At 41.8% G+C, this 25,051-nt stretch overlaps 2 protein-coding genes across 2 annotated transcripts in view; both read right to left on the bottom strand.

Moving 5' to 3' along the window:
• The window catches only part of LOC133755253 (sodium-dependent neutral amino acid transporter B(0)AT1-like), a 628,988-nt gene that overhangs the window by 376,015 nt on the left and 227,922 nt on the right, over window positions 1-25,051 (bottom strand).
• LOC133755061 (tripartite motif-containing protein 64-like) lies at window positions 2,895-8,416 on the bottom strand. The gene is made up of 5 exons (XM_062185366.1): window positions 8,291-8,416; window positions 7,100-7,330; window positions 6,116-6,138; window positions 5,109-5,206; window positions 2,895-3,400 (listed from the first exon to the last, which is right to left on the bottom strand). The coding sequence occupies exons 1-5, from the start codon at window positions 8,414-8,416 to the stop codon at window positions 2,895-2,897; spliced, it is 984 nt and encodes a 327-aa protein (XP_062041350.1).

Here is a 25,051-nt window from a genome sequence, read left to right as displayed (position 1 = left end):
GCAATCTCCCACTGGGTTGCCAAGTTAGATGCTAATCTCCTGTTATTTCACCCCTCCCCCCAGAGTCAGGTTTTTCTGCTAGGCTCAGGGCTGGTGCAGACCTGAGGTCGCCCTGCTTATGACGTATGTCCAAAATGGCGCCTGCTCTGTCTTGCTCGCCTTTGAGAGGTGAGCGGAGAGAGAGAAACTTGTGTCCATATCGGTCGCTTTTTTTATTTTTTTCCTCTCTCTCTTCTAGTTAGCCTGGTGAACTTTTCCCCACGAAGTTTCAAGCCTCGTTCCCTCTAGCCTCCTCTTTCAAACCACTTTAAATCATACTTTGTTAAGATTTTTAGGAACAAAATAAGCACTCAAAAATGGCCATCATACATAAAGGGTAGAAATACTAATTAGATATAAATATTTTTAGCACACAATGTAGGATTTGGGGAGTGAACTGGCAGATGGAAGATCTCTATCTATCTCTGCCTCTCCTTCTCTCTCTGTGTAACTCTTTCAAATAAATAAATAAATATTTATAAAAAAACAACAGAGGAGGGATTGGCATTGTGGCATAGCTGATTAAGTTGCCACTCACAACTCTGCCGTTCCATGAGGGATGGTTTGATTCCCAGGTGCTCCAGTTCTGATCCAGCTGTTAATATACCTGGGAAATCCACAAAAGATGACCCAAATACTTGGGTCCCTGAATCCATATGGGAGACCTGGATGGAGTTTCAGGCACCTTTTTTTTGGCCTGGCACAACCCTAACTAGTGTGGCCATTTGCGAAGGGAATCAGTAGATGGCACAACTCTCTCTGCCTCTCCAACTCCATCCCCTTCCTTCTCCCTCTCCCTGTAACTCCTTACCAAAGTACTGTGAGATTAACTACAAAATTTGCTCTCAAACAGGGTTTTGGATGTTGTGTGTGTGTGTGTGCTGTGAGTGTAGGTACAAACTGTTGGAATCTAACTTACCATAGAGTTGGTCTTCTGTATATAAAGTTAATTAAAAGTTAATCTTAATGAAGAATGGGATAGGAGAGGGAGTAGGAGAAGAAATGGGAGTAGGTGTAAGAGGGTGGGCACCAGAGGAAGGAATACTAAATTTGAACCTGTAAAATTTCCATTCATTAAGTAAAAACCTTAAAAAAATTTAAAAACTCCTAAAAAAGAAAACCTAGAAGACAGTGAACTACAAAATAATGATCTTTCAGTTTTTACAGAAGCTCAGCTGAAACCTTGTATTGGTTTAAATAAAATGCTTCATCAATTTCTTACAGGAAAGGGAATACACTTTGAAAAATAAGCCTAAAACTTAAATACAAGTGCAGGGAAATATATTTTTGATGCAGGAAGGGGTCATAGCACTTAAACCCCAAGAAAGGGATGTTAATGTGATGGTGTCTTCATTGTGGTTCTTTTATTATTATTATTTCTTTATTTAAACGTGAAATTGAAGAGGAAATCCTGTCATTTTGTGTTCTGGTTGGGAGTCTAAAGTAGAAACTCATTTACTGGCATCATTGCTTTTTTGTATTTTATAAACTGTCCCTCTGATGTTTGTATCAGAACCCAACCCCTGATGTTTTTATGTCTAAAACAAAAACTTTGTAGTCATGGGGGAAAAAAATAAAACTAGTCTCATCTTCTAACACCTTCAAAATCTCACCCAAAAATAGCATTCATTTTGGACATCTGATGGCCAATTTAAGAAAGAATTGACTATCACACTTAGTTGAATTAGTAGTGACTTGAGTTAGTAAATTACCTAATATCAAGCCCACAGAGCTCCCATCTGCCAATTCACTCCCCAAGATGGCCAGGACTGGGTTACGACAAAGCTAGCACCAGAAATGTATTTCTGGGTCTTCCATGTAAGTACTTGAACCATCTCCTGTTGCTTCCCACAGTGCCCATTGCCACCAAGAAGCTAGAATCTGGAGAGGAGAAGGACATGTCCCCAGGTGCTCCAATATGAGATGTGGCCATGGCAAGTGGCTCTGAAACAAATAAGCCAAACATTCCTGATGTTAGAGTAGCTTTTATTTGTTCTTTAGTCCACTTATTCACTACATTTCTCTTGTGTAATATGTCCTAAGCAGTACTCCGGTAATAGCAATACAGTACCAGGTAAGATCTTCCATTTGTAAATTTTCAGATTTGCAGTCAAGCAGACATCACTAACTATCAGTTTGTTGAATTCATGTTGGAGGTTATTGGTGATGTTGGATGTTATGCGTAGAGTGTGTAGTAAGAGAAATCACTGTGGTCTCTACGGTCACGAAGTGCTTCCTGAAAAATCTTTGAGCAGATACGTGATGTATGATCAGGACAGGTTGAAGTGCTTGCCTGTCAGGCACTTGCATCTACCCCAAAAGGCTAGATTTGAAGAGAAACTTTTGCAAATTTGTTTTATTTAGTAAGCTGAGAGAGATGACACTTCACTCTTCTACCCAAGACATAATCAAATATGAGAATAAAAGGCTTTCTGCATGCGGATGTGCCTGGGTAGCATTCAACTAAATGGAAAAACAAGACCCCAGAAGCCACATATTCCAGCATTTTACTAGCATAAACTGTTTAGAATATACAAATCACAAAAGAAAAAGCAGAAAAGGAATTGTCAGGTGATGGAGTAGGAAGAAGTATGCCCAGGGGGACTATATTGAGTTTCTTTGCAGGGTGGTGAAAAAGTACTGGGATCAGATAATGATGAGAGTTGCAAAGCTCTTTATTAAAATAAATTTTAAGAGAAAAAGTTCATATATTCATTGCAGTTGTATGTTGCATGTTTTATAACCATGCTCTAATTATGATTACACTGTGCTCATTAAGTTACAGTATGCTCAAAAACAATCCTGATGTCTCACATAAAAACATCCCAGGACAGTAGTTTCCTCTGTATGGGGGTTCATAAAGACATTTCATGGGGGCAAAGGCACAAAAAGGGGTTCAGAGGAGAAGTAAAGTGGGTTGGAACATTACAATGTATGAGGGAACCTATGTCAGCGTCATAGAAACTCACTGTTCCATGGTCACAATCCAGAAACACCCCAACACTACTCAGGGGCATTTTCACATAGTGAGTTAAGGGTGGAACACTGGTGGAAAGGACGTAATGGTTGTTACTCTTCAGGGAGGCCAGGAGAAATGCTTCTTCGAGATTAAGAATGTCACTGGTATCACTTGTGCTGGAATCATAACAGACTCCCAAAATCCAATTGGAAGAGGATGACACATCCACCTCCCAGTAATGCTTGCCAGAGGTGAAGGTCTGAGCACCCCACACAGCAAAGCTCTCTGCTCTCTGGGAATGGCTGGGGACACTGCGATGTCCTTCTCCAACTATTGCACTTCTGAGGTCCTCAGGGAGCCTTAAGTAGCTGTGGGCCACTTCCTTCTTCAGACCATGATCCACTGCAGAAAGAGAATAATCTGATCAATGAATGTTGTTTCTATGTCCTGAATACAAATGTTTTGTGCCCATGGAATCACTTCCCTTGACTTTGCAAGGAAAACTAACGGAAGAGAGGAAGCACAATGAATTGAGATTTGCTCAACTGAGAAACTGGAGGGTTCAAGTGGCTTTACAGAAAAAAAATCAAATAACAGAAAAATAAGAAAACCAACTTGGACATATCACACACTGTGTGAAGTAGGGTTTTGGTTGGTGTGGAGTGTTAATGGTTTCAATAGTTTTGAATATACATGTTTATATTTCTTTGAAAAGAGAGACACAGAGACAGAGAAATGTTCCATCTGCTCGTTCACTCTCCAAATACCCACAGCCAGGGCTTGGCCAGGCCTGAACCAGGAGCCAGGAGCCAGGGGCCAGGAGCCAATCCTGGTCTGCCACATGGGTAGCAGGGATCCATATATTAGGGAAAACATCTGCTGCCTCCCAAGGTGTGCATTAGCAGAAAGCTGGATGGAAGCAGGAATGGGAATGAATCCCAGGCACTTTGCTAAGAATACAGGTGCCCAAGATACTTACTGCTGTGCCAAATGCCTACCACTGGATAGCATGTATTGAGAGCAACCTACAACTTGTACTTTCTTGGCTAGAAAGCTGTTTTTTGAGTTTTGTGTTTAATTCCATTAGTAAATAACGCTGTTTGAAATATGATACTTATTAATTGGGAAATAAGCTATACATCTGAATATTTCAACATAAAACACATGTCCCAATAAGTAATATCTCTAAAGAATGTCCTGACTTCAGCTTATCTGTTCAGAATGTGGATTTCGCCCAATCTGGGTTTCAACCCTCTGCTCTCTGAACTATTGTCTAGTGCAGGCCTAACATCATTGCACTGCATTCACAGATCTCTCGTCATTTAATTGTTTTCAGAATCAGGAGATAGCATTGGAATGGGTCTGCTTTTGACAATTTCTCATTTTTGGGGTTGGTCAAATCTTTCTGAGTTTATCAATGATAATAGCTACTTTAGCAGTGCATGATAAATATACTAGGCATATAGGACAAATTAAAAAATCAAGTGCCATATTCAAACTTTAAGAAATGCAGTGAGATGGGGCCAGTGTTGTAGCATAGTGGTTCAGGCTGCTGCCTATGACACTGGCATCCCATAGGAGTGCCAGTTAGTTCATGTCCCAGCTGTTCCACATCTGATCCAGGTCCCTGATAATGGCCTGGGGAAGCAGCAGAAGATGACCCAAAAGTTTGAGCGTCTGCTATCTTTGTGGAGATGCAGAAGATGCTCCTGGCTCCTGGTTCCTGGATTTGGCTGTGCTAGCCATGGTCATTGTGACCATCTTGGGAGTGAAACAACAGATGAAAGAGCTCCCTTACTGTCTCTCCCTACAAAAATTGCAGTGAACACGGCCAACATATAGTCTTGACTGCCGCACTAAGAATTGAGCATTGTATCCCTTAATCAAATCACCTGAATATCTTCCCATACTCTGCTTCTGTCAGCATGCTTATTTACAAAGTTCAGCTTTGATCACTGTAATGTGGTTAAGCAAAGTGAGAAGACACAGTTTCAAAAAAACCTGTAGGATTTTCAGGAAAGGTGAATGAAATAAAATGGGAAATGGCACAGGCACAAAAACAGTGAAGAAGAAGGAAATTAGGGCTGGAAGGATGGAGGCTGAGGCTCACCTTTGAAGTTGTATAGCATCTCTGTGAGTCCAGTGATGTGCCATAATGTCAGCTCTGGGTTAACCCGCTGGGGATTGAGTGTCTGTACCAGTTCTGCTCTGTAAAGAATCACACCAGGGACACTCCAGGTCAAAGGGCAATCACAGGGTCAAGACAACATTACCAGATGCAAATCCAAAGTATTTCATCAGGGATTTTCCCATTATTGGCTAATAAGAATAAATTTTATTCACTTCCTTTGGAGAAATAAAATTAGTACTTTTATCTAAATTTCACATCAAAGCCATTTGCCTCTTTCTTCTCAGACATTATCCAACCTGTGGAATGACAGTCATCCCATTCCCCCCTGTACCCCTCACTTGACTTCAGGGAAAGCAGAGATCCTGGGTAGCTTACAGAGAGCAGGGCTTTTAGGCAGAATCTATGGGAATTCAGTCGACAGACAACCCCAACAGTACAGTCAATAGGATCTGCACTGAGCCAGGAGGCTGTGAGTTTTCTACCAAGCAAGGGAATGGAATTCCAGACTGGCAGCCATGGTCCTGAGGGAGCTGAGGTGGCTGATGCCCCCATCCAGCCTGCCACTGGGACAGGCTGAGAGGGCAGGACCTGCTCACTGCTGCTCCCAGGAGTGAATCTTCCTTCCTCCTCCCCTGCTGTGGGAATTCCTCTTTCCTGTGTCTTTTTTCCCTTTCCCTCTCTCAAGGGTGGGGCCTCCTCTGGGATTTCTCAGAATAATCTGTTCATAAAGGTTGGTTGGGGCAGTTCCAGAGGAAGGGGAGGAGAGAAGCTGAAACAAAGCCCAGAAAGTCAAATCATTGTTTTTGCATATGTGAATTCAGCCACATCTCATCTGGCACCAAAGAGTAGAAAACCTCAGGATCCCTTATCAAACAAAATGGTAAATAGTCAGGGAGATCCAAGTTAATCACTCAAAACAGAAGCATCTGCTACATCAACAAGAGTACAAGTTTCTTACACATTGGAGATTCTCACTGTAAACTTACCTTTCTAATACACTCCCCATATCCTGCAAGAAAAAAAATTAAAAAATATTTAGTCATGAGAACTCTCTCCTCTGTGCTCTATAAAATTCTTGCTTTAGTATTTTTCAATCATGTATTTTCTTCTGGTTCTCTGCGAAGAGGTATCAGAGTCTGTTAATAACAGACTAAGAGCTGGTCCAAGAAGGACTTCCTCTGTGTGAATTCAGAAGATGGCATTCAGGGCGAAGCTGTGCAGCAATGTAAAAAGTTCTAGGTTGCAGGGTCACTCGCCCCCACTCATATTCCAGAGAGAGGTCTGACCTCTACTGACATTTATTGCAAAGTGGGGAAACCTCTGAAAATCAGAGTGCACTGGCATTGATTACCAAAACTTGCTTAGGCAAAGGTCAAGGCCTCAATGTCTTCAGAAAATACTTTTTAGTTTGGGCACCACCGTGTTTATGGAGACAGGAGTAGGGAATTTTATTTTATTTTTTTGGTCAAGGGCAATTGGATAGTGATGCCATCATACATATACATTCCAAATTAACAGCTGAGAAATAAATATTCTGCAGATTTTTTAAATTTTCTGGAGTTGCCTCGGCTCTGGAGTTGCCTCGGCAAGGCCAAACCAATTGGTTTCCCAGACCTTCTATAACACTCTGATTGGACATTCAGCACCCCTGAAGGGCAATATAGATTGAAAATCAATTTAAAAATGCAACCATTTTGTGCTCACTGAGCTCCTGGATAATTTTTTCTACAGTACTTTTCTTGCTTGCACTGCAGAGAATTTTACCCAGTGTGAATTATGACAGAGGAAAGCACGCAAACGATTATCAGATTATACAGAACCAAGTGATTGGGCAAAACTAAAGATGCAGGGCAACAGACCCGAATCCTGCCGTGGAATAAGTCATGATATGTGCAGGTAATATTTTCAGGTTCTTATGACCTTGCGCAGGAAAGCACTTCTTTCCCCGAACAAGGGCTCTCCCGGCTCACCTGCAGTAACTCCAGGTCAGGCTTCCGGCATGCCTCAGCCAGCTCTCTGTATGTTTCTTTCACCTGGTGTTTCTGTTGTGTCATTCTCATCTCACTGTCCTTGAGCTGCTGGGAAATCTCCTGTGCTTCTCTGTGCAGGGCCTGCAGCTGCAGTTGCTCCTCCTCATAGAGAAGTATATGCAACTTCTGGTACTGAGCTTTTATCATCAACTCCCTTATGGACACATATTCCTGTGGAGATATTGGGTTAAAGAATACATATCCTCATGCTGAACTGGCAATATTATTTCTCCATTTGCCTGAGATACTGACACCCCTAGGATTGCCTCATCAAGTTCCTGCTGTCCCAGTTCCCATGCATCTACTTGCTAACGTGCCTGGGATGGAAGCATTGGAGGGCCCAAGTGCTTGGGCCTTTACCATCCATATGGGAGACCCTGATGAAGTTTCAGCCTCCTGTCATCCTGTGCCAGCCACTATAATTTAGGGAATGAACTAGTGCATGGATGTTCCCCTCACCCTATCTTTCAACTAAATAAAATTTTCAAAATGTACGTCTCTTCTCCAGACTTTCTGCCTCACCCATGCAAAACCTCTTGAGTACATGCAAGTCTTTTCTGTGTGTGCCTCCTGTAGGTTCTTAGCCTTATTCTCTGTTTAAATCAAGACTCACCAAAGGATCTCAGTTGTCCCCCCACCCTTCTCTTTCTCCCTCCTTTTCCGAAGCTTCTTCAGGATTTTGACCCCATCAACTATTTTGACTGTAGTGGTAACCTTCTTAATTTTGTTCTGTTCCTTTGCCTGATTCTTCTAAATAATTAAACATATTTAGGTACATTCCCCATCACACAGAGTAGTGTAGAAAGACTTCATTTCCTTCATAGATATGATTCCACTTTTCACTGCTTCTTCATAGCCATACTTAGTGCTGTCTTTAGTGCTGGAGAAGGTTGATGTAAACCTTCAGGGTTGGACTTGGAGTATCTGTGATGACCTGTCTCACTATGCCCTGGTATACTTCTCACTACGTGTCTTAGCTGGCACAGGATTTGTGATTACTGAGTTACCATTTGAAACCACCACTTCTTCTGGGAGGAAATTACGAACTCTTCGTGGTAACCAGAATTTGCTAAAGCAGTATGGTGATTGTAAAGCATTACAGTAATTGAAAAACATCTTTTTCATTCTTACCGTGAATGAATGCGCCTTTTTAATTTCCTGTGTCACATTGTTTTTCAATTCCTGGAAACGTTCCCATAAAGTATTCATTTCCTTTAAAAGTTTTTCCTGCAGAATAATTATGAGATTTAGCCACATGGACTATATTCTTACATATTTCCCTCCCTTACTTATTGGAAATGGCAGTGGTTGTGAGAATAGTATTGAGACTACTAATGTTTTTTCTTCTGTTCTCTTTTTCTGATAATAGTAAATTTGAATAAAGTAGAGTGGTCATATTTTCCCAAGTTGACCTAATTTGAGTCTTAGATTTGGGATATTAAAGGTGGTAGAAAATTACAACAAGGCTGTCCTAGTGTACCGAGCTCATTGGCCACCTGCTAGACAATATTCCATGTGGGCACCAGGTCATGTCCTGGCTCCTCCACTTCTGCCTCATCTCCCTTCTTTTTTTTTTTTTTTTTTGACAGGCAGAGTGGATAGTGAGAGAGAGAGACAGAGAGAAAGGTCTTCCTTTTTGCCGTTGGTGCCGCTGCGGCCGGCACATCTTGCCGATCCGAAGCCAGGAGCCAGGTACTTCTCCTGGTCTCCCATGCGGGTGCAGGGCCCAAGGACTTGGGCCATCCTCCACTGCTTTCCCCGGCCATAGCAGAGAGCTGGCCTGGAAGAGGGGCAACCAGGATAGAATCCAGCGCCCTGACCGGGACTAGAACCCGGTGTGCCGGCGCCGCAAGGTGGAGGATTAGCCTGTTAAGCCACGGCGCCGGCCAATCTCCCTTCTGATGGCCTGTAAAAGCAATGGAAGGTGACCCAAATGCTTGGATATCTGACACCCACATGAAAGACCCAAAAGAGGATCCTGAGTCCCAGCTTCAGCCTGGCCCACCCTGGTCATGAGGATATTTGGGTTAAAAACCTCAAAATGGATGCTAATTCTCTCTCTCTCTCTCTCTCTCTCTCTGTGTGTGTGTGTGTGTACATTGGCCCTTGAAATAAGTAAATAAATTTTGAAAATAAAAGAAGAAATTCCGACAGAAATTTTGAATAAAGTCAATAAAATCTACTTCCTTAGAAACAGAGTTTATGCCACTTGGCTGTGAAGCAGTCACAGTTGCAGCCCAAGCCCAAGTTTCTGCTGCTGACCACTTGCACTGCACCTGCACCAACTGCACATGTGTGGACAGTGCTTCAAAGAGACTCCCCTTCAGGACAGCCCAACCTAATTGTGCCTATGTTGGCACATTGAACACCAACATGGAAGGACACATTTACATCTTGGGATTCACGGGGAAAAATCACCACCCTCACAGTCTCCATTCTCATACATTTCCAGTCCATTTCCATAAGTCCCCATCTTTCTGTCTAGTTTAGAATCCCAGAGAATCCACATGGCTCTGGAGGCATTACTCACCCGGGACTCCTCAGCAGCACATTCCACCATGGTGTGGCCATGTGTCTTGGGCTGTGGGCATTCAGAGAGAGGCTCACAGTCTAGACTCTTGTCAGCATCATTGAGGATCCCTTCTGCTTCCATCTGTGCCACAGGGACCTGCTCCTGCAACCTGGTGACCTGGTTCAATTGGTACTGTCTGGAAGCAGCAGCCAGCTTCTTGAGGACATCATTGGTTTTGAAGTTGGTCTTCTCTGACATCTCCTTACACATGGGGCAGCACATGGGAGTCTCAGCTTCCTCCCAGCTCAGACAAAGACAAGATCTACAGAAGTTATGTCCACAGTCTATGGTGACTGGATCTAGGAAGAAGTTCATGCAAATTGGGCATGTGAGTTCCCGCTGGAAGGCTTGCAATGTGGCTGGATCCATGACTCTAGTAAGATCCTTTAAGAAACAGAAACCAATAAAGTTGTTCTACCCTGATGAGAGAAAGCAAAGATCTGCATACAGTTTCTCCCCCTACTTGCCCCCATAGAAAAATAGACACCATGAATGGAGACATCTTGGGTCTACAATCTGACAGAACTAAGAAAGTAATACATGTATTATGGTTGTTTAAAGTAAGAACCTGGGTTGGTACTTGGCACAACAGGTTAAAACCCTGGCCTGCAAGGTCTGCAGATGCCTGGCAGTTTGCATCCTGGCTGCTCTACTTCAGAACCAACTCCCTGCTGATTTACCTGGGAAGGGAGCAGAGGATGACCCGTGTCCTTGGGCCATTGCCCCTCCCCCCCCCAAGAGAAGTCCCAGAAAAAGATCCTGGCTCCTGGCTTCTGATTGGGTAAGCTCTGGCCATTGGGAACTTTAGGAGAGTGAACCAGAGAATCAAAGACCACTCATTCTCTCCCTGTCTCTACCTCTTTATAAAACTATTTCTTTCAAATAATTAAAAAAAGAAACCCTTCAACTAAATAATGAAAAAGTATGTAACAAATTTCTTTGGAGAAATTTAAGATTATGCTAAAAAACGAGATGATTCCAAGGTTTATTTTCATTAGCTCATTGGCTTAGAAACAACACAAGATCAGTATTTCTTTCTGAATCTCTCTACCTCTTCCTCCTCCTCCTCCTCCTCCTCCTCCTCCTCCTCCTCCTTCTTCTTCTTCTTCTTCTTCTTCTTCTTCTTCTTCTTCTTCTTCTTCTTCTTCTTCTTCTTTCTCTCTCTCTCTCTCTCTCTCTCTCTCTCTCTCTCTCTCTCTCTCCCCCTTCTCTGCTAGTCATTGGCTTTAATGGTCACAAAACCATGGGGCTCCATACTAAAAGTCTATATCTGCTGTCTTCCAGCTCACAGAGGGACTTATCTGAAGAAATCAATTAAGAGATTAGTCTTAATCTAAGATTATTTGATTAACCAGTGTTAAGCTGAATGTTCGACTTCTAAAACATTAAGCAGATGGGTTTCTTTTTCAACTTTAACCCAAGGCCTTTTCTTCAAGTAATAAAATACAAAAATCGTATTCACTTTGAGAAAATATGATTGTCACAGAGTCAGTTCATGTCATCAGAGAGATTGTCACATTCTGGAAATGTGAACAGTCAACTACAGCAATGGGCAGCAATTGCCCTATTGTGTTTTCAATATTTATTTACTTATTTGATGGTTAGAGTCACACAGAGAGAGAAACAAAGGCAGAGAGAGAGAGGGAGAGAGAGAGGGGGGAGAGAGAGTGGTTTTCCATCCTCTGTTTCACTCCCCAATTGGTTACAATGGCTGGAGCTGTGTCAATCGAAGCCAGGAGCCAGGAGTTTCTTCTGGTCTCCCATGTGGGTACAAGGAACCAAGGACTTGGACAATCATCTACTGCTTTCCCAGGCCACAGTAGAGAGCTGGATCAAAAGTGGAGCAGCCAGGACTATATCTAGCACCATTATAGGATGTCGGCACTGCAGGCGGCGGCTTTACCTGCTATGCCACACTGCTGGCTTCTGCCCAATTGTCCTTTAAATCAAGCCCCCAAAATGATAATGAACACTGGATTTCCTTCCAATTCTAGAATATCCATAGATGCAGATAATGAGGCATGAATGATTCATCCTTATTTTCCCAAAGAGACAGATGTCATATCTTGGGAGCACTTTTCTGTTGGTTGGCTCTATTTTGAATATTTTCCACAATTAGTCTACAAAGCAAGGTAGCACACTCTCAAATAATGGTTTTCAAATTATTTCAACACATTTAGGAACATTTTGATTTGTATAAAGGCTCCTATTCATTTCTCAGTGACCACAGGAAATTGGTTCCGCCAGACCTGGGCAGACAGCAAAATTCACAGATGCTCAATCCCTTATATAAATGGTATGGTGTGGAACTTGCTGTGGCTTAGCAGGTAAAGCTGCCACCCACAGTACTGGCAAGCACATATAGGTGTCGTTTGAGTCCCGGCTACTCCATTTCTGATACAGCTCCCTGCTATGGCCTGTGCATGTTGTAGAAGGCAGCCCAAGTCCTTAGGCCCTGATAGGAGACCTGCAGGAGGCTCCTGGCTCCTGGCTTCAGATTGGCCCAGCTCCGGCCATTGTGGCCACTAGGGAGTTAACTAACAGATGGAAGAAATCTCTCTCTCTCTCTGACTTGTGACTTGTGTAAAAATTAAAAACAGAAATCTTTAACAACTTACAATCTAGTAACGCATAAAGACATGGAATACAAAGTCAAATAATTTATCACACAAATCAATATATACGAATGTTCTAATCATGGATACTTTCCTTACCGATATAATTTCAGATAAGTAGGAAAGCCACAGGATAGCTTTGAGAAAACATCTGTAACCTGATCGTTAAGCTTAAAGTATTTTTGTAAAAGAAATTGAACATGAAAACCTATCCTCTAAATTTGATACAGTGTGTGCTTCGAGAGGTCTCACCTCTGGAAGTGCAGATGTGGTTGGTCTTCAGCTCTCCAATGCACAGCTGCTTCCAGTTCAAGACCTTCTCTTCTGGTCTAAACTCCTCTGGGTGTGTCCCCTTTTATAGGATTTCACCTGACCCACCCACCAAACCCACTCACTGAGAGCACCTCTGTCTTTAGAACTGATTGGATTTGCATAATGAGGTTACAGGGAAGGTGGAAAAGTGATTCATTGGATTAGCACAGTACAGAAAACAGTACCCAAGGGCTAAGAGACAAGCAAAATGTCGACTGGGTTTGGGAGATGTGGGGAAGTTGACCGGATGCAAATAGTTTCTCAAGAAATTTTCACTGAGGGCTGAGAGTGCCACGTTTTGGAACAAGCTGACACTGGCAGAACGTGAGAGGGCGGCGGGAGAATGGCAGAAGTCTCTGTGGCTCTCCTCTGCCTCAGAGGAACCACCTCTTCCATGCTGCCACTCCCCTTGCAAGACTTTGATCCTGTTGTAGTTTACATCACAAACCTCCTGCACCTATAGTTAGGCTCTTTCAGATGCTGCTCCCTAGATTGTTCCAATTCTGTGAATGTCTGCCATTGTTTTTTTCCCAAAGTGCCCCCAGATCTCTGCTCCATGGTCTCAGATGTTTCCTTAAATGGTTAACTTAGGGGATGGCCTTCTGCATAGTGTGTTAGGTCAGTACTGCTCACAAGGCTGGCCTTCCATGTGGGAGCTCTGGTTAGTCCCAGCAGCTCCACTACCAATCCAGCTCCCTATTTTCATTCCTGAGGAAGCAGTGGCAAATGGTCCAAAAGTGTGGCCTTCTGTCTCCCACTGGGAGACCTAGTATAAGCTCTGGCTCCTTCCCTGCTCAGACTAAACTATTGTTAATCACCCAGGATACACCATGATATTTCTGTAGAAAATCATTTTACACATTCCACAACAGGATTTTCCAAAGGCTTCCTTGCCAGAACTTCAGCATTTAATGCATATGGCATCAGAAAAATAACAGAGAATTATTAATTTATAAGACACACAATTACAATAGGCAAAAATTTTATAATTAATTTTAGTTTTTTCTTTCCTTTTATTTTTTTGACATATAGAGTTAGTGAGAGAGAGACGGAGAGAAAGGTCTTCCTTCCATTGTTTTTCACCCCCCAAATGGCCGCCATGGCCAGAGCCAGGACTCAGGTGCTTCCTCCTGGTCTCCCACACGGGTGCTGGGGCCCAAGCACTTGGGCCATCTTCCACTGCCTTTCCAGGCCAAAGCAGAGAGCTGGACTGGAAGAGGAGCAACCGGGTCTAGAACCCATTACCCACAGGGGATGCTGGCACTGCAGGCAGAGGATTAACCAAGTGAGCCATGGCCCCAGCCCCTATAATTATTTCTTAGACACATGGACCTGACCTGAGAGCAATATAGGACTGCTTATCACTGAATTATAAAATAAAAATTCCTCTATTTTCATGATTTAAGGTAAAAAATTTGAATCCATTTCTTTGGACCCAGTCCTCACCTGATGATTGGAATTGGTCCTCTGCAACTTCCAGGGATGGATGCTGGGTATAGTAGGTGTTCTGAGTTCCCAGGGCTCTGAAGGATCAGGAGGTTTCCACAGCCCAAGTCTCAGAGCTGAAGAAACCTTGACTGGGTGAGGTCTTTATATGAAGAGGAGCAAGCCTCACCCTGATGTGGTTATTGAGGCACTGAGGCCTGGGGGGAGGGACACTGTGTCCCATCATCCTTTGGGTGAACTCCTTTCCAGGGTATTTGATTAACAGCAATTGGATCAATCTCAAACTGCAAAAGTGCTCTTGATTGAAATGCTTAATTATTTGAGAGTTGATATTTGTAAATATTTGAAATCCAGATATCCTCTTATTATACCCACCAAGAGGTTATTATGTCCAAAAGCCTATATTAATAGAAAGGTGAATTCTATTTTGACACTCACAAATCAATACAAGGAAGTTATGAAAAGGGTTGGACATATCAATAAATATCAAGGAAAGAACATCTGGAGATATAACACTGAAGAAGCTCCCGGGTCAGCCTGAACAGCCCAAACTGTCCAGCGGTTTGTAGAGTGAAATAGCTGATGGCAGATCTCTTTCTCACTGTCTCTCCCCCTCATTCATCAGCAAAGGCTATTTATATATAATAAATTAGAAATGATAATTAACTGCTCATGTAAAAGCATTTTAATAAGACATACATTTTTTCTTAGAATTCCCAAAAATTGCTAGTAGTTATGTAGTTTAAATGAAAGGATTTCATTGTTATGTGAAAGAAATGCATATGGGGCTGGTGCTGTGGTGCAGTGAGTTACCACCCTAGCCTGAGGCACTGGCATCCCATATGGGTTCCATTTCAAGACCCAGCTACTCCACTTCCAGCCCATCTCTCTGCTATGGCCTGGGAAAGCAGTAGAAGATGGCCCAAGTCCTTGGTCCTCTGCAGCCTTGTGGGAGACCTGGAGGAAACTCCTGGCTCCTGGCTGAGGATCGGTGCATCTCTGACCATTGCAGCCAATCGGGGAGTGAACTTTGATGGAAGACCTCTCTCCCTGTCTCAGTTTCTCTCCCTCTCTCTCTCTCTGCCTCTCTGCCTCTCCTCTCTCTAACTCTGACTTGCAAATAAATAAACAGATCTTAAAACAAAGAAAACTACAAAATGCCACTCATTTGGTAATTTCAGTTTCATGAACCTGTGGATGAAGGGATTATGAGAATGAGGGTGGCCCATTTGTCTTGTGAGTGATGATTGATGGATTATGTACATATGAATTGTATAAAGTTAAGCCAGATGCAGAAAGGACCATGGAGCACAAGTGGAAGGTGAAGATCTTATCTAAAGTGACACCAAAACAGAAATGGGACTTAAAATGACAACGATTATCAGAAATTAAATGGAAACTTTTTTTCCAAGATTTTATTCCTTTAATTAAAGTCAGAGAAACAGAGTGAAAGAAAACTAGAGAGAGAGAGAGAGAGAGAGAGAGAGAGAGAGTTCACTCCACAAATGGTGGCAATAATTTGGCTAGTCCAAGCCAGGAAGGAACCAGAGCTTATTCCAGGTCTCCAGTGAGAGGCAGAGGCCCCAGCTCTTGAGCCATTTGCCACTGCTTTCTCAGGAATGAAAGTAGGCAGCTGGGCGGGAATTGGTGCAGCTGGGACTGAAACCAGAGCTCCCACATGGAAAGCCAGCCTTATGAGCAGTAGTGACCTAACACACTATGCAGAAGGCCATCCCCTAAGTTAACCATTTAAGGAAACATCTGAGACCATGGAGCAGAGGTCTGGGGGCCATGTTGGGGAAAAAAATAATGACAGACATTCACAGAATTGGAACAACCCAGAGAGCAGCATCTGAAAGAGCCTAACTATGGGTGCAGGAGGTTTGTGATGTAAACTACAACAGCGCCAGAATCCTGCAAGGAGGGTGGCAGCATGCAGGAGGTGGTTCTTCTGAGGCAGAGGAGAGCCACAGAGACTGGCACTCTCAGCCCTCAGTGAAAATTTCTTGGGGAACCATTTACATCAGGTCAGCTATCCCACATCATCTCCCAAAGCCAGTCTATATTGTGCTTGCCTCTTAGCCCTTGGGTACTGTGTTCTGTACCTTTTAAATCCAATGAATCTCTTTCCCACCTTCCCTGTAACCTCTTCATCAAAATCCAATGAGTTCTGAAGACAGAAGCTCTCTCAGTGAGAGGGTTTGGTGGGTGGGTCAGGTGAAATTCTATAAAAGGTGATGTACCCAGAGAAGTTTTGACCAGAACAGATGATGCTGCACTGCCTGCAGTTGTGCATTGGAGATCTGAAATGACTAATTACATCTGCCCTTTCAAAGGTGAGACCATTCATAGCACACACTGTGAGTATAGAATTCAGAGGACAGGCCTGCATGTTCAATTTCTTTCACAAATATACGTTAAGTTTAGTGGTCAATTAACAGATGGTTCATCAAAGAAAACATGTGGCTTTTGTATTTATTTTAAATGATATCAGTATTGAAAGTATCCATGACTAGAACATTCAGATATATTGATCTGTGTGATAAATTATCTGAATTTTAATTCCATGTCTTCATGCATTACTAGGTTTTAAGGTTTATGGATTTCTATTACCAAACACACAACTTATAAAGGAATGCATGCACAGTGTGCTATGCACATTGGAAGCTTCAGAATATATGGCTTCTACCAAGCATAGAGAGAAGACATTCAGAAAAATATATTGTGTTCTGAATATTTAGACATTTCTCTTGCCATTACATCCTTAACATTACTTTACAATGAGAGGATACAGGGGAATCCTATACCATCTATATAATGGATCGAGAATCTGTGAATTGTGGTATCTGCCAACGTCTTGTGGCAGCAATTTCCTGTGGTCACTGACAAATGAATAATAGTTTTTATGGGAATCAAAATAATCCTAAATGTGTCAAGATGATTTGAAAACCCTTATTTTAAGGATCTACTTCCTATCCCTGAAAAACCTTTGCTTTGCAGATTAAATATGTAAAATATTCAAAATAGAGCCCAGGAAGAGAAACGTGCTCCCCAGAAATGGCATCCGCCGCTTTTCACAGCAGAACTGATTCCTTTGGGGATCAGATAATAGTTTGTTGGAGGGGCCGTCTTGTTTCTTGTAGGATATTAACAGAATGCCTGATCTCTACACAGTAGGTGCCAGTAGTGACAACCAAACATATTTCCAAGCATCAACAAATGTCCTCTGGAGGGAAAGCTACTTCCAGTTGGAATTATTGAATTAAACAATTGGAGAACAAATACAGGTTCTTCAAATCTAGATGAACATGCAGGGCAGTAACCCATAAGATCATTAGTAGGTTTACTTATGAAAACCTAAGTGTGGGCCTGCGCCATGGCTCACTTGCTTAATCCTCCTCCTGCGGCACCAGCATCCCATATGGGTGCCGATTCTAGTCTCAGTAGCTCCTCTTCCTGTCCAGTTCTCTGCTGTGACCCGGGAAGGCAGTGGAGGATGGCCCAAGTGCTGGGGCCCCTGCACCGGCATGGGAGACCAGGAGGAAGCACCTGGCTCCTGGCTTTGGACCGGCATAGCTCTGGCCATAGTGACCATTTGGAGGGTGAACCAACGGAAGGAAGACCTTTCTCTCTGTCTCTTTCTCTCACTGTCTAACTCTATCTGTCAAATAAAAAAAAATAAGTGCACCAGCAAATTAGTATCATTGTGAAATGAAACACAAACCAATTAGCTATACTCTAGAAAAAGCTACCATTTCATATGCACACTGTAAAGAATTTAAGGTAAGTGTTTAAGGATAAGATGATGGAGAAATGTAGTATCCCTCAAAGTCTGTTCTTACCTGGTTGTGGGAGGAAGGTCACTGATATACTGAGGAATGAGGTCAGAGTCCTCTGAAATTCTGCAGAGGCCACATGGCCTTCACTTGACAGAAGCCACCCAGAGCCATTCCAGCTATATAGAAACTGTGTGGCTTGGGGCAAGTGTTGAGGTACACCAGGTAAAGCTGCCACTGGCATCCAATATGGATGCTGGTTCGAGTCCCAGCTGCTCCACTTCTGATCCAGCTCCCTGCTAATATGCTAATTGGGGAGAGTAGCAGAAGAAGGTCAAGTGCTTGGGCCCTTGCATCCATGTGGGAGACCTGGAAGAAGCTCCAGACTCCTGGCTTCAGCTTATCCCAGACTTGGCCATGCGCCATTTGGGAAGTGAACCCCTGGATGGAAGATTCTCTCTCTCTCTCTCTCTCTCTCTCCCTTCTTCCCTCCCTCCCTCCCTCATTCTTTCCCTCCCTCTTTTCCTCCCTCCCTCCCTCCCTCCCTCTCTGTGTCTGCCTGAAATGACACCTTAACAGACAAGAGGGACCCCATCTTGAGAAAGCAACCCCACTATGGATCTCAAGTCTGAAACTAAGTAAGGTCTAAACTAAGACAATAACAACAGTACACTACATCCTGCTTGGCAAAACCTAGAAATCTTCCACTGTCTTCCACTGTCTTTCCAGGCCAAAGCAGAGCACTGGACTGAAAGAGGAGCAACTGGGACTAGAACCGGGTGCCCACAGGGGATGCTGGTGCCGCAGGCAGAGGATTAACCAAGTGAGCCATGGCCCTGGACCCTATAATTATTTCTTAGATACATGAACCTTACCTGAGAGCAATATAGGACTGCTTATCACTGAGTTATAAAATAAAAATTCCTTGATAGATGGACAAATATTTAAAACTGAAAGCCTTATTCAAATATCACCACTCATATATATATAGAAATAGAAATATATATATATATAACTACAAGCCATATATAATATATATATACACAATATATACAATATATATAATATATATTTTATATAAATATTTATATAATTGCATATTAATATGTATTTAAATATTAATATATATACAATATATATAAATATATGTATAAAACTGCAAGCAACCCAGCACTAGAATCCTCCTTAGTTTAAACAACTACAACGGGGTCTGTGCCATGGTGCAGGGAGGTAATCCTCCGCCTGTGGCGCCAGCATCCAATATGGGTGCCAGTTCTAGTCCTGGCTGCTCCTCTTGCAACCCAGCTCTCTGCTATAGCCTCAAAAAGCAGTGAAAGATGGCCCAGGTGCTTGAGCCCCTGAACCTGCATGGGAGACTGGCAGGAGGCACCTGACCCTGCCTTTCATTTGGCATTTCTCCAGTCATTGCAGCCTTTTGAGGAGTGAGCCAATGGAGGGAAGACTTTTCTCTCTATCTCTCCCTTTCACTGTCTCTAACTCTACCTCTCAAGTAAATAAATAAAATCTTTGAAAAAAATTAAAGCAACTACAACTGATATTCCACCCAGAATAATAGATGAAGGAAATTCATTATGTGCTCCAAATATAAAATAACAATTAATGTCTATGGAAACAATGACACTCAATAAAATGTTACAATTGTAAATAAATATATACAAACATTAAATGCATGGAAGGTCACCACGAATAATGAAACTGAAATTTCTACAATTATTACAACAAGAAAAATTACAGGAATTTTAGGAACTAAAAAGAATTGTGGACTTAACAGATATCTACAAAACTTTCCATCCTACAATCACAGAATACACATTCTTCTCACTAGTGCATGGAACATTCTCTAGGATTGACTACATGCTAGTTCATAAAATAAGTCCAAAAGAATTTAAAAAATCAAAACCATACAATGCATCTTCTCATACTGAAATGAATTGAAGCTGGAATCAGCAGCTCAGAATATCTAGAATATACACAAACACATGGAAACTGAACAATATGCTCCTGAATGAACAGTGAGTCTTTGAAATCAAAAGACAACAACATGGCTTATCAATATGAATACATTAATAAGCAAAACAGTAGTATATTTGGCACCTGAGATTGGACCTTTAATAACAGAGGGATTCCCCAAAATTTAATAAAAAAAAAAAAAACAGCAACATAAGAGCTGGCTTCCCAGGGGTAGTAACTCTGTTCATCCTCCTTCTCTACACATCCTCTCCTATCCATGCTCTGGGCTGTAGCTGGGCACCCAGTCACAGCTAAGGGAAGGGGCTCCACTGTCAAAAGCACAGCTGCCCAGGGTGCCCTGTTGCAGCTGGGGGACAGGGCAGTTTACATGTGGCATGAGACTTGGATTGGAGGGTACATAATCCTCTGGCTCTACAGGCTGGGCATTCCCACTGCTCCAGCAAGGGCCCAGGCTGGGTGCCCTGGTTTGTGCTTGCCTAAGGAAGGGGCAGGGACTGAGACAGCTGAGATGGGATCCAAAACCCCAGACCTTCCTCTCCCCTGTTTTGGGCCTGCTTGGGTGCTCACAGGGACTGAGCCACTCCCACAATGCTTGCCTGCAATGTGTAGTGACTCCCTGTCTGGGTGAATTTCATGAGGGAAGGAGGGGCCTTGCCTAGGCAGCTCAGGGCTGGAGCCTGCCCCACCCTGCCAGAGAAAAGCCACAGCTGCTCTGCTGCTTGTAGGCTTTTCATTCAAAACAGACAAACAGCAGGATTTGGACAGGTTTTTCCAATTGTAGCTTTCAGAAAAAGCATGGATTGGTTTCCTTTTGTGGTCTCTGTCTTTAAGGATGTGGTGTTAGTGCTAATAGAATTCAGAGAGATGAGATTTTCACAGAGGGCTAGCTTCTAAGTGTCCTAAATTGTCTATAATGTATTTTAAAGCCAATTTGCATATTTTTTAAGGTTAAAACTTAAAAAAAAAGCCTTTTATTTCTAAAGATGGTTAAAAAGGTTTTGAGAATTTTGGCTTTTCTCCTGGGTTTTTGATTTTTGAATTGAGCATGCTTTTTCAATTATTAATTTTGAGTTGGAGAACTGGTTTGATTGCCTAGAAATGTGTTAGCATCAGGGAGGAAGAGCATTAAACATGGTGGATGCTCCACTTCCTGCTGCAGAGGGTGGGATTTCCATCCCAAGATGGCAATCCCCCTATGGGAATTTCCAACCTTACCTGAAGATGGACAACAGACTCCACCCCAAGATGGCAGCCCCCATAGCTAGCCACATGCTACATGCCTGGTTAGCTGAGCAACTTTATTCTGTTTATTTTTTAAAGATGCTTCTAAACCCATTTTAATATTCAGTTTGTTTTCTTCTTGCTCTGCCCAGGTTTCTCTCTCTCTCTGTCTCTCCCTCTCTCTCTTTTGTTATTTTAAATAGCCTTGTGCTTGTTCCACCCCCTTCTCAAATATTTTTTGTTTTATTTTTTGGCTCTGCCTAGGTGTTTTAAATATATATATATATATATATATATATATATATATATATATGTATATATGTATGTGTATATATATATAGATTTATTTTTATTTTTCAGCTCTGCCCAGGTGTTTTAAATAAATATACAGAGTACTTTTTTATTTTTTGTGGCTCTGTCTAGATGTTTTAAACAACTTAGCATGTGCTCCACTCCATTCATAGGTATATATATATATATATATACATATATGTGTGTACTATATATGTATATATATGTATATATATATATATATACAGTGTATATGGATGTAACACATACACATTACATGTAATACATATGGAACATGTGTGTGATATGTACAATATATGTAACTTATATAGTATATACATAATATATGTATGATATATATTAAACAATATATATTAAACTATAGTATGTATAGTGACTCTAGGATATCAGATTACTGGTTAAGCACATGTTCAGAGATATAACTGGGCCCACACTTAACCCTATCTATATTTTGCCTTCCAAGTTATGAAGTGATTCAACTATGAGTAACTCTACATCTGCTCCGTGTAGATTCCCTTAGGATTTATACTTAATAAAACAAAGTGTCTTATTGAAATCAGAAAAGTTTGATGCATTCCCAGTGAGATGCAGTACCAGACAGGGATGCCCACGCTCATGATTGCTATTGAATATAGTACTGGAAGTTTTAGCCAGATCCATTAGGCAAGAAAAAGAAATCAAAGTGATACAAGTTGGAAGGAATAATGAAACTATCCCTATTTACAGATGATATGATTATTGAGAGTATCCAAAACACTCCACAAAGATATTATTGGAACACATAGAATTTAATAAAGTAGCAGGATATAAAATCAATACCCAAAAATCAACAGCATTTGTATATACAGACAGTGCCACAGCTGAGAAAGAACTTCTATTATCAATCACATTCACAATAGCTACAAAAAAAATACCTTGGAATAAATTTAACCAAGAATGTCAAAGATCTCTAGGATGAGAACAACAAAATAAAACATTAAAGAAAAAAATAGAAGACACAAAAAATAGAAAAAACTTTTATGTTCATGGATTGAAAGAATCAATAACATCAAAATGTCCATACTTCCAAAAGTAATTTATAAATTGAATACAACACCAATCAAAATACCAAAGACATTCTTCTCAGGTCTGGAAAAAATGATATTGAAATTCATATGGAAGGAAAACAGCAGTTTCCTCCTGTGTGGTGTGGTGTGGTGTCATGGGCCCTCCTGCCTACTGTGTCCGTGGAGCTTTCCTGGAGCATCATTCTGAAAAACAGCAGTGAGAGAAAGACAAAAGCCACCTAGCATCAAGGAGTTGTGAGTGGCTTTTCAATGTTCCAGGGGTACAAACTTGAGAATGTGGTAGAAAGAAAAAGAGCCAAGGTGATGGGGTGAGTACTTGTTTTCTTAACTGATATGAAAGTGCAGCCCAGGGATGGCCGGTGAAGTCATTCAGGGAGCAGGAGTGAACCAGTGCATGGGGGAGACTCTATCCTTCTCTCCTTCTCTCCCTCTCTCCCTCTCTCCCTTCCTTCCTCCCTCCTTTTCTCCATCAATAAATTAAGGGGAAAAAAAGAAAAAAAATCATATGGAAGTACAGAAAACCCCAAATAGCTAAAGTAATCTTATACAACAAAAACAGCCACAGGCATCACAATACCAGATTTCAAAGTATACTACAGGGCAGTTATAATCAAAAGAGCCTGGTACTGGTACAAAATGGATAGACCTATGGAACAGAATAGAAACACCAGAAATCAATCCAAATGTTTATAACCAACTTATATTTTATCAAGGAGCTAAAAACAATTCCTAGATCAAGGACAGTCTACTCAACAAATGGTGCTGGGAAAACAGGATTTCCACATGAAGAAGTATAAAGCAAGACCCCTACATTACACCTTATACAGAAATCCACTCAACATGGATTAAAGACCTAAACATATGAACTGACACCATCAAATTATTAAAGAACATTGGAGAGAACCTGCAAGATATTGGCATCGGCAAAGACTTCTTGGAAAAGACCCCAGTGGCACAGGCAGCCAAAGCAAAAATTAACAATTGGGATTACTTCAAATTGATAAATTTCAATACTGCAAAAGAAACAGGAAAGTGAAGAAGCAACCAACAGAAGGGGGGGGGGCATTTGCAAATTATGCAACTGACAAAGGATGAATAACCAGAATCTACAAAGAGATCAAGAAACTCCACAACAACAAAACAAACAATCCACTTAAGAGATGGGCCAAAGACCTAAACAGACATTTTCCAAAAGAGGAAATCGAAACGGCCAACTGACACATGAAAAAATGTTCAGGATCACTATCTATCAGGTAAATGCAAATCAAAACCACAATGAGGTTTCACCTCACCCCGGGTAGAATGGCTTTCATACAGAATTCAACAAACAACATATTCTGGTGAGGATATGGGGACAAAGGCACACTAATCCATTGTTGGTAGAACTGAAAAATAATAAAGCCACTATGGAAGACAGTTTGGAGATACCTCAGAAACCTGAATATAGCCCTACCATATGACCCAGCCATCCCACTCCTTGAAATTTCCCAACGGAAATTAAATTGGCATAATAAAAGAGCTATCTGCACCTCAACATTTTCTGCAGCCAAATCACAATAGTTAAGACATTTAATCAACTTAAATGCCCATCAATGGAGTAATGGATAAAGAAATTATGGGATACATACTCTATGGAATACTACACAGTGGTAAAAAAAATGAAATCCAGTCATTTGCAACAAAATAAAGGAATCTGGAAAACATCATGCTGAGTGAAATAAGCCAGTCCCAAAGGGGCAAATATCATATGTTCTCCTTAATTGGGGACAACTAACTGAATGCCTAAAAGGAAACCTGTAGAAATGAAACTGACCCTATGAGAAACAATGACTTAGGCTGGCGCCGTGGCTTAACAGGCTAATCCTCTGCCTTGTGGTGCCAGCACACCGGGTTCTAGTCCCAGGCAGGGCGCTGGATTCTATCCCAGTTGCCCCTCTTCCAGGCCAGCTCTCTGCTATGGCCCGGGAAGGCAGTGGAGGATGGCCCAAGTCCTTGGGCCCTGCACCCGCATGGGAGACCAGGAGAAGCACCTGGCTCCTGGCTTCGGATCAGCATGATGCGCCGGCCGCAGTGGCCATTGGAGGGTGAACCAATGGCAAAAGGGAAGACCTTTCTCTCTCTCTCTCTCCCTCATTATCCACTCTGCCTGTCAAAAAAAAAGAAAAAAAAAAAAGAGAAACAATGACTTGATCAACCCTTGTCTTGACTATCAAGGAACAGTTTACTATTTTATTCTATTTAGTGTTTTCTTTTTCCACTTAATACCATTGGTTGAACTCTTTAATTAACACACAATTATTCTTAGGTGTTTAAATTCCACTGAAAATTGATCCCTGTTCAAAATAAGAGTGCGAATAAGAGAGCACATTCTCACTCGGACTTATCCCTAATGGTAGAGCCTGAAATGTGTCATGGGACTTCAAATCCCATTAAGTTGGCAGGTACCAATGCCATCTTACTATTTAAAATGATCAGTTTAAGTTCACAATTGATCATGAAGATAAAATTAAGTGTCAAAGTATTCACGTAAGTAAGACCAGTGTCTGCTAATAATAATTGATAGAATTAAAAGGAGAGAA

The sequence above is a fragment of the Lepus europaeus genome, unplaced genomic scaffold (assembly GCF_033115175.1).
Source record: "Lepus europaeus isolate LE1 unplaced genomic scaffold, mLepTim1.pri SCAFFOLD_3_1, whole genome shotgun sequence".
NCBI lineage: Eukaryota > Metazoa > Chordata > Mammalia > Lagomorpha > Leporidae > Lepus > Lepus europaeus.
This window is presented reverse-complemented; position numbering and strand designations above follow the sequence as displayed.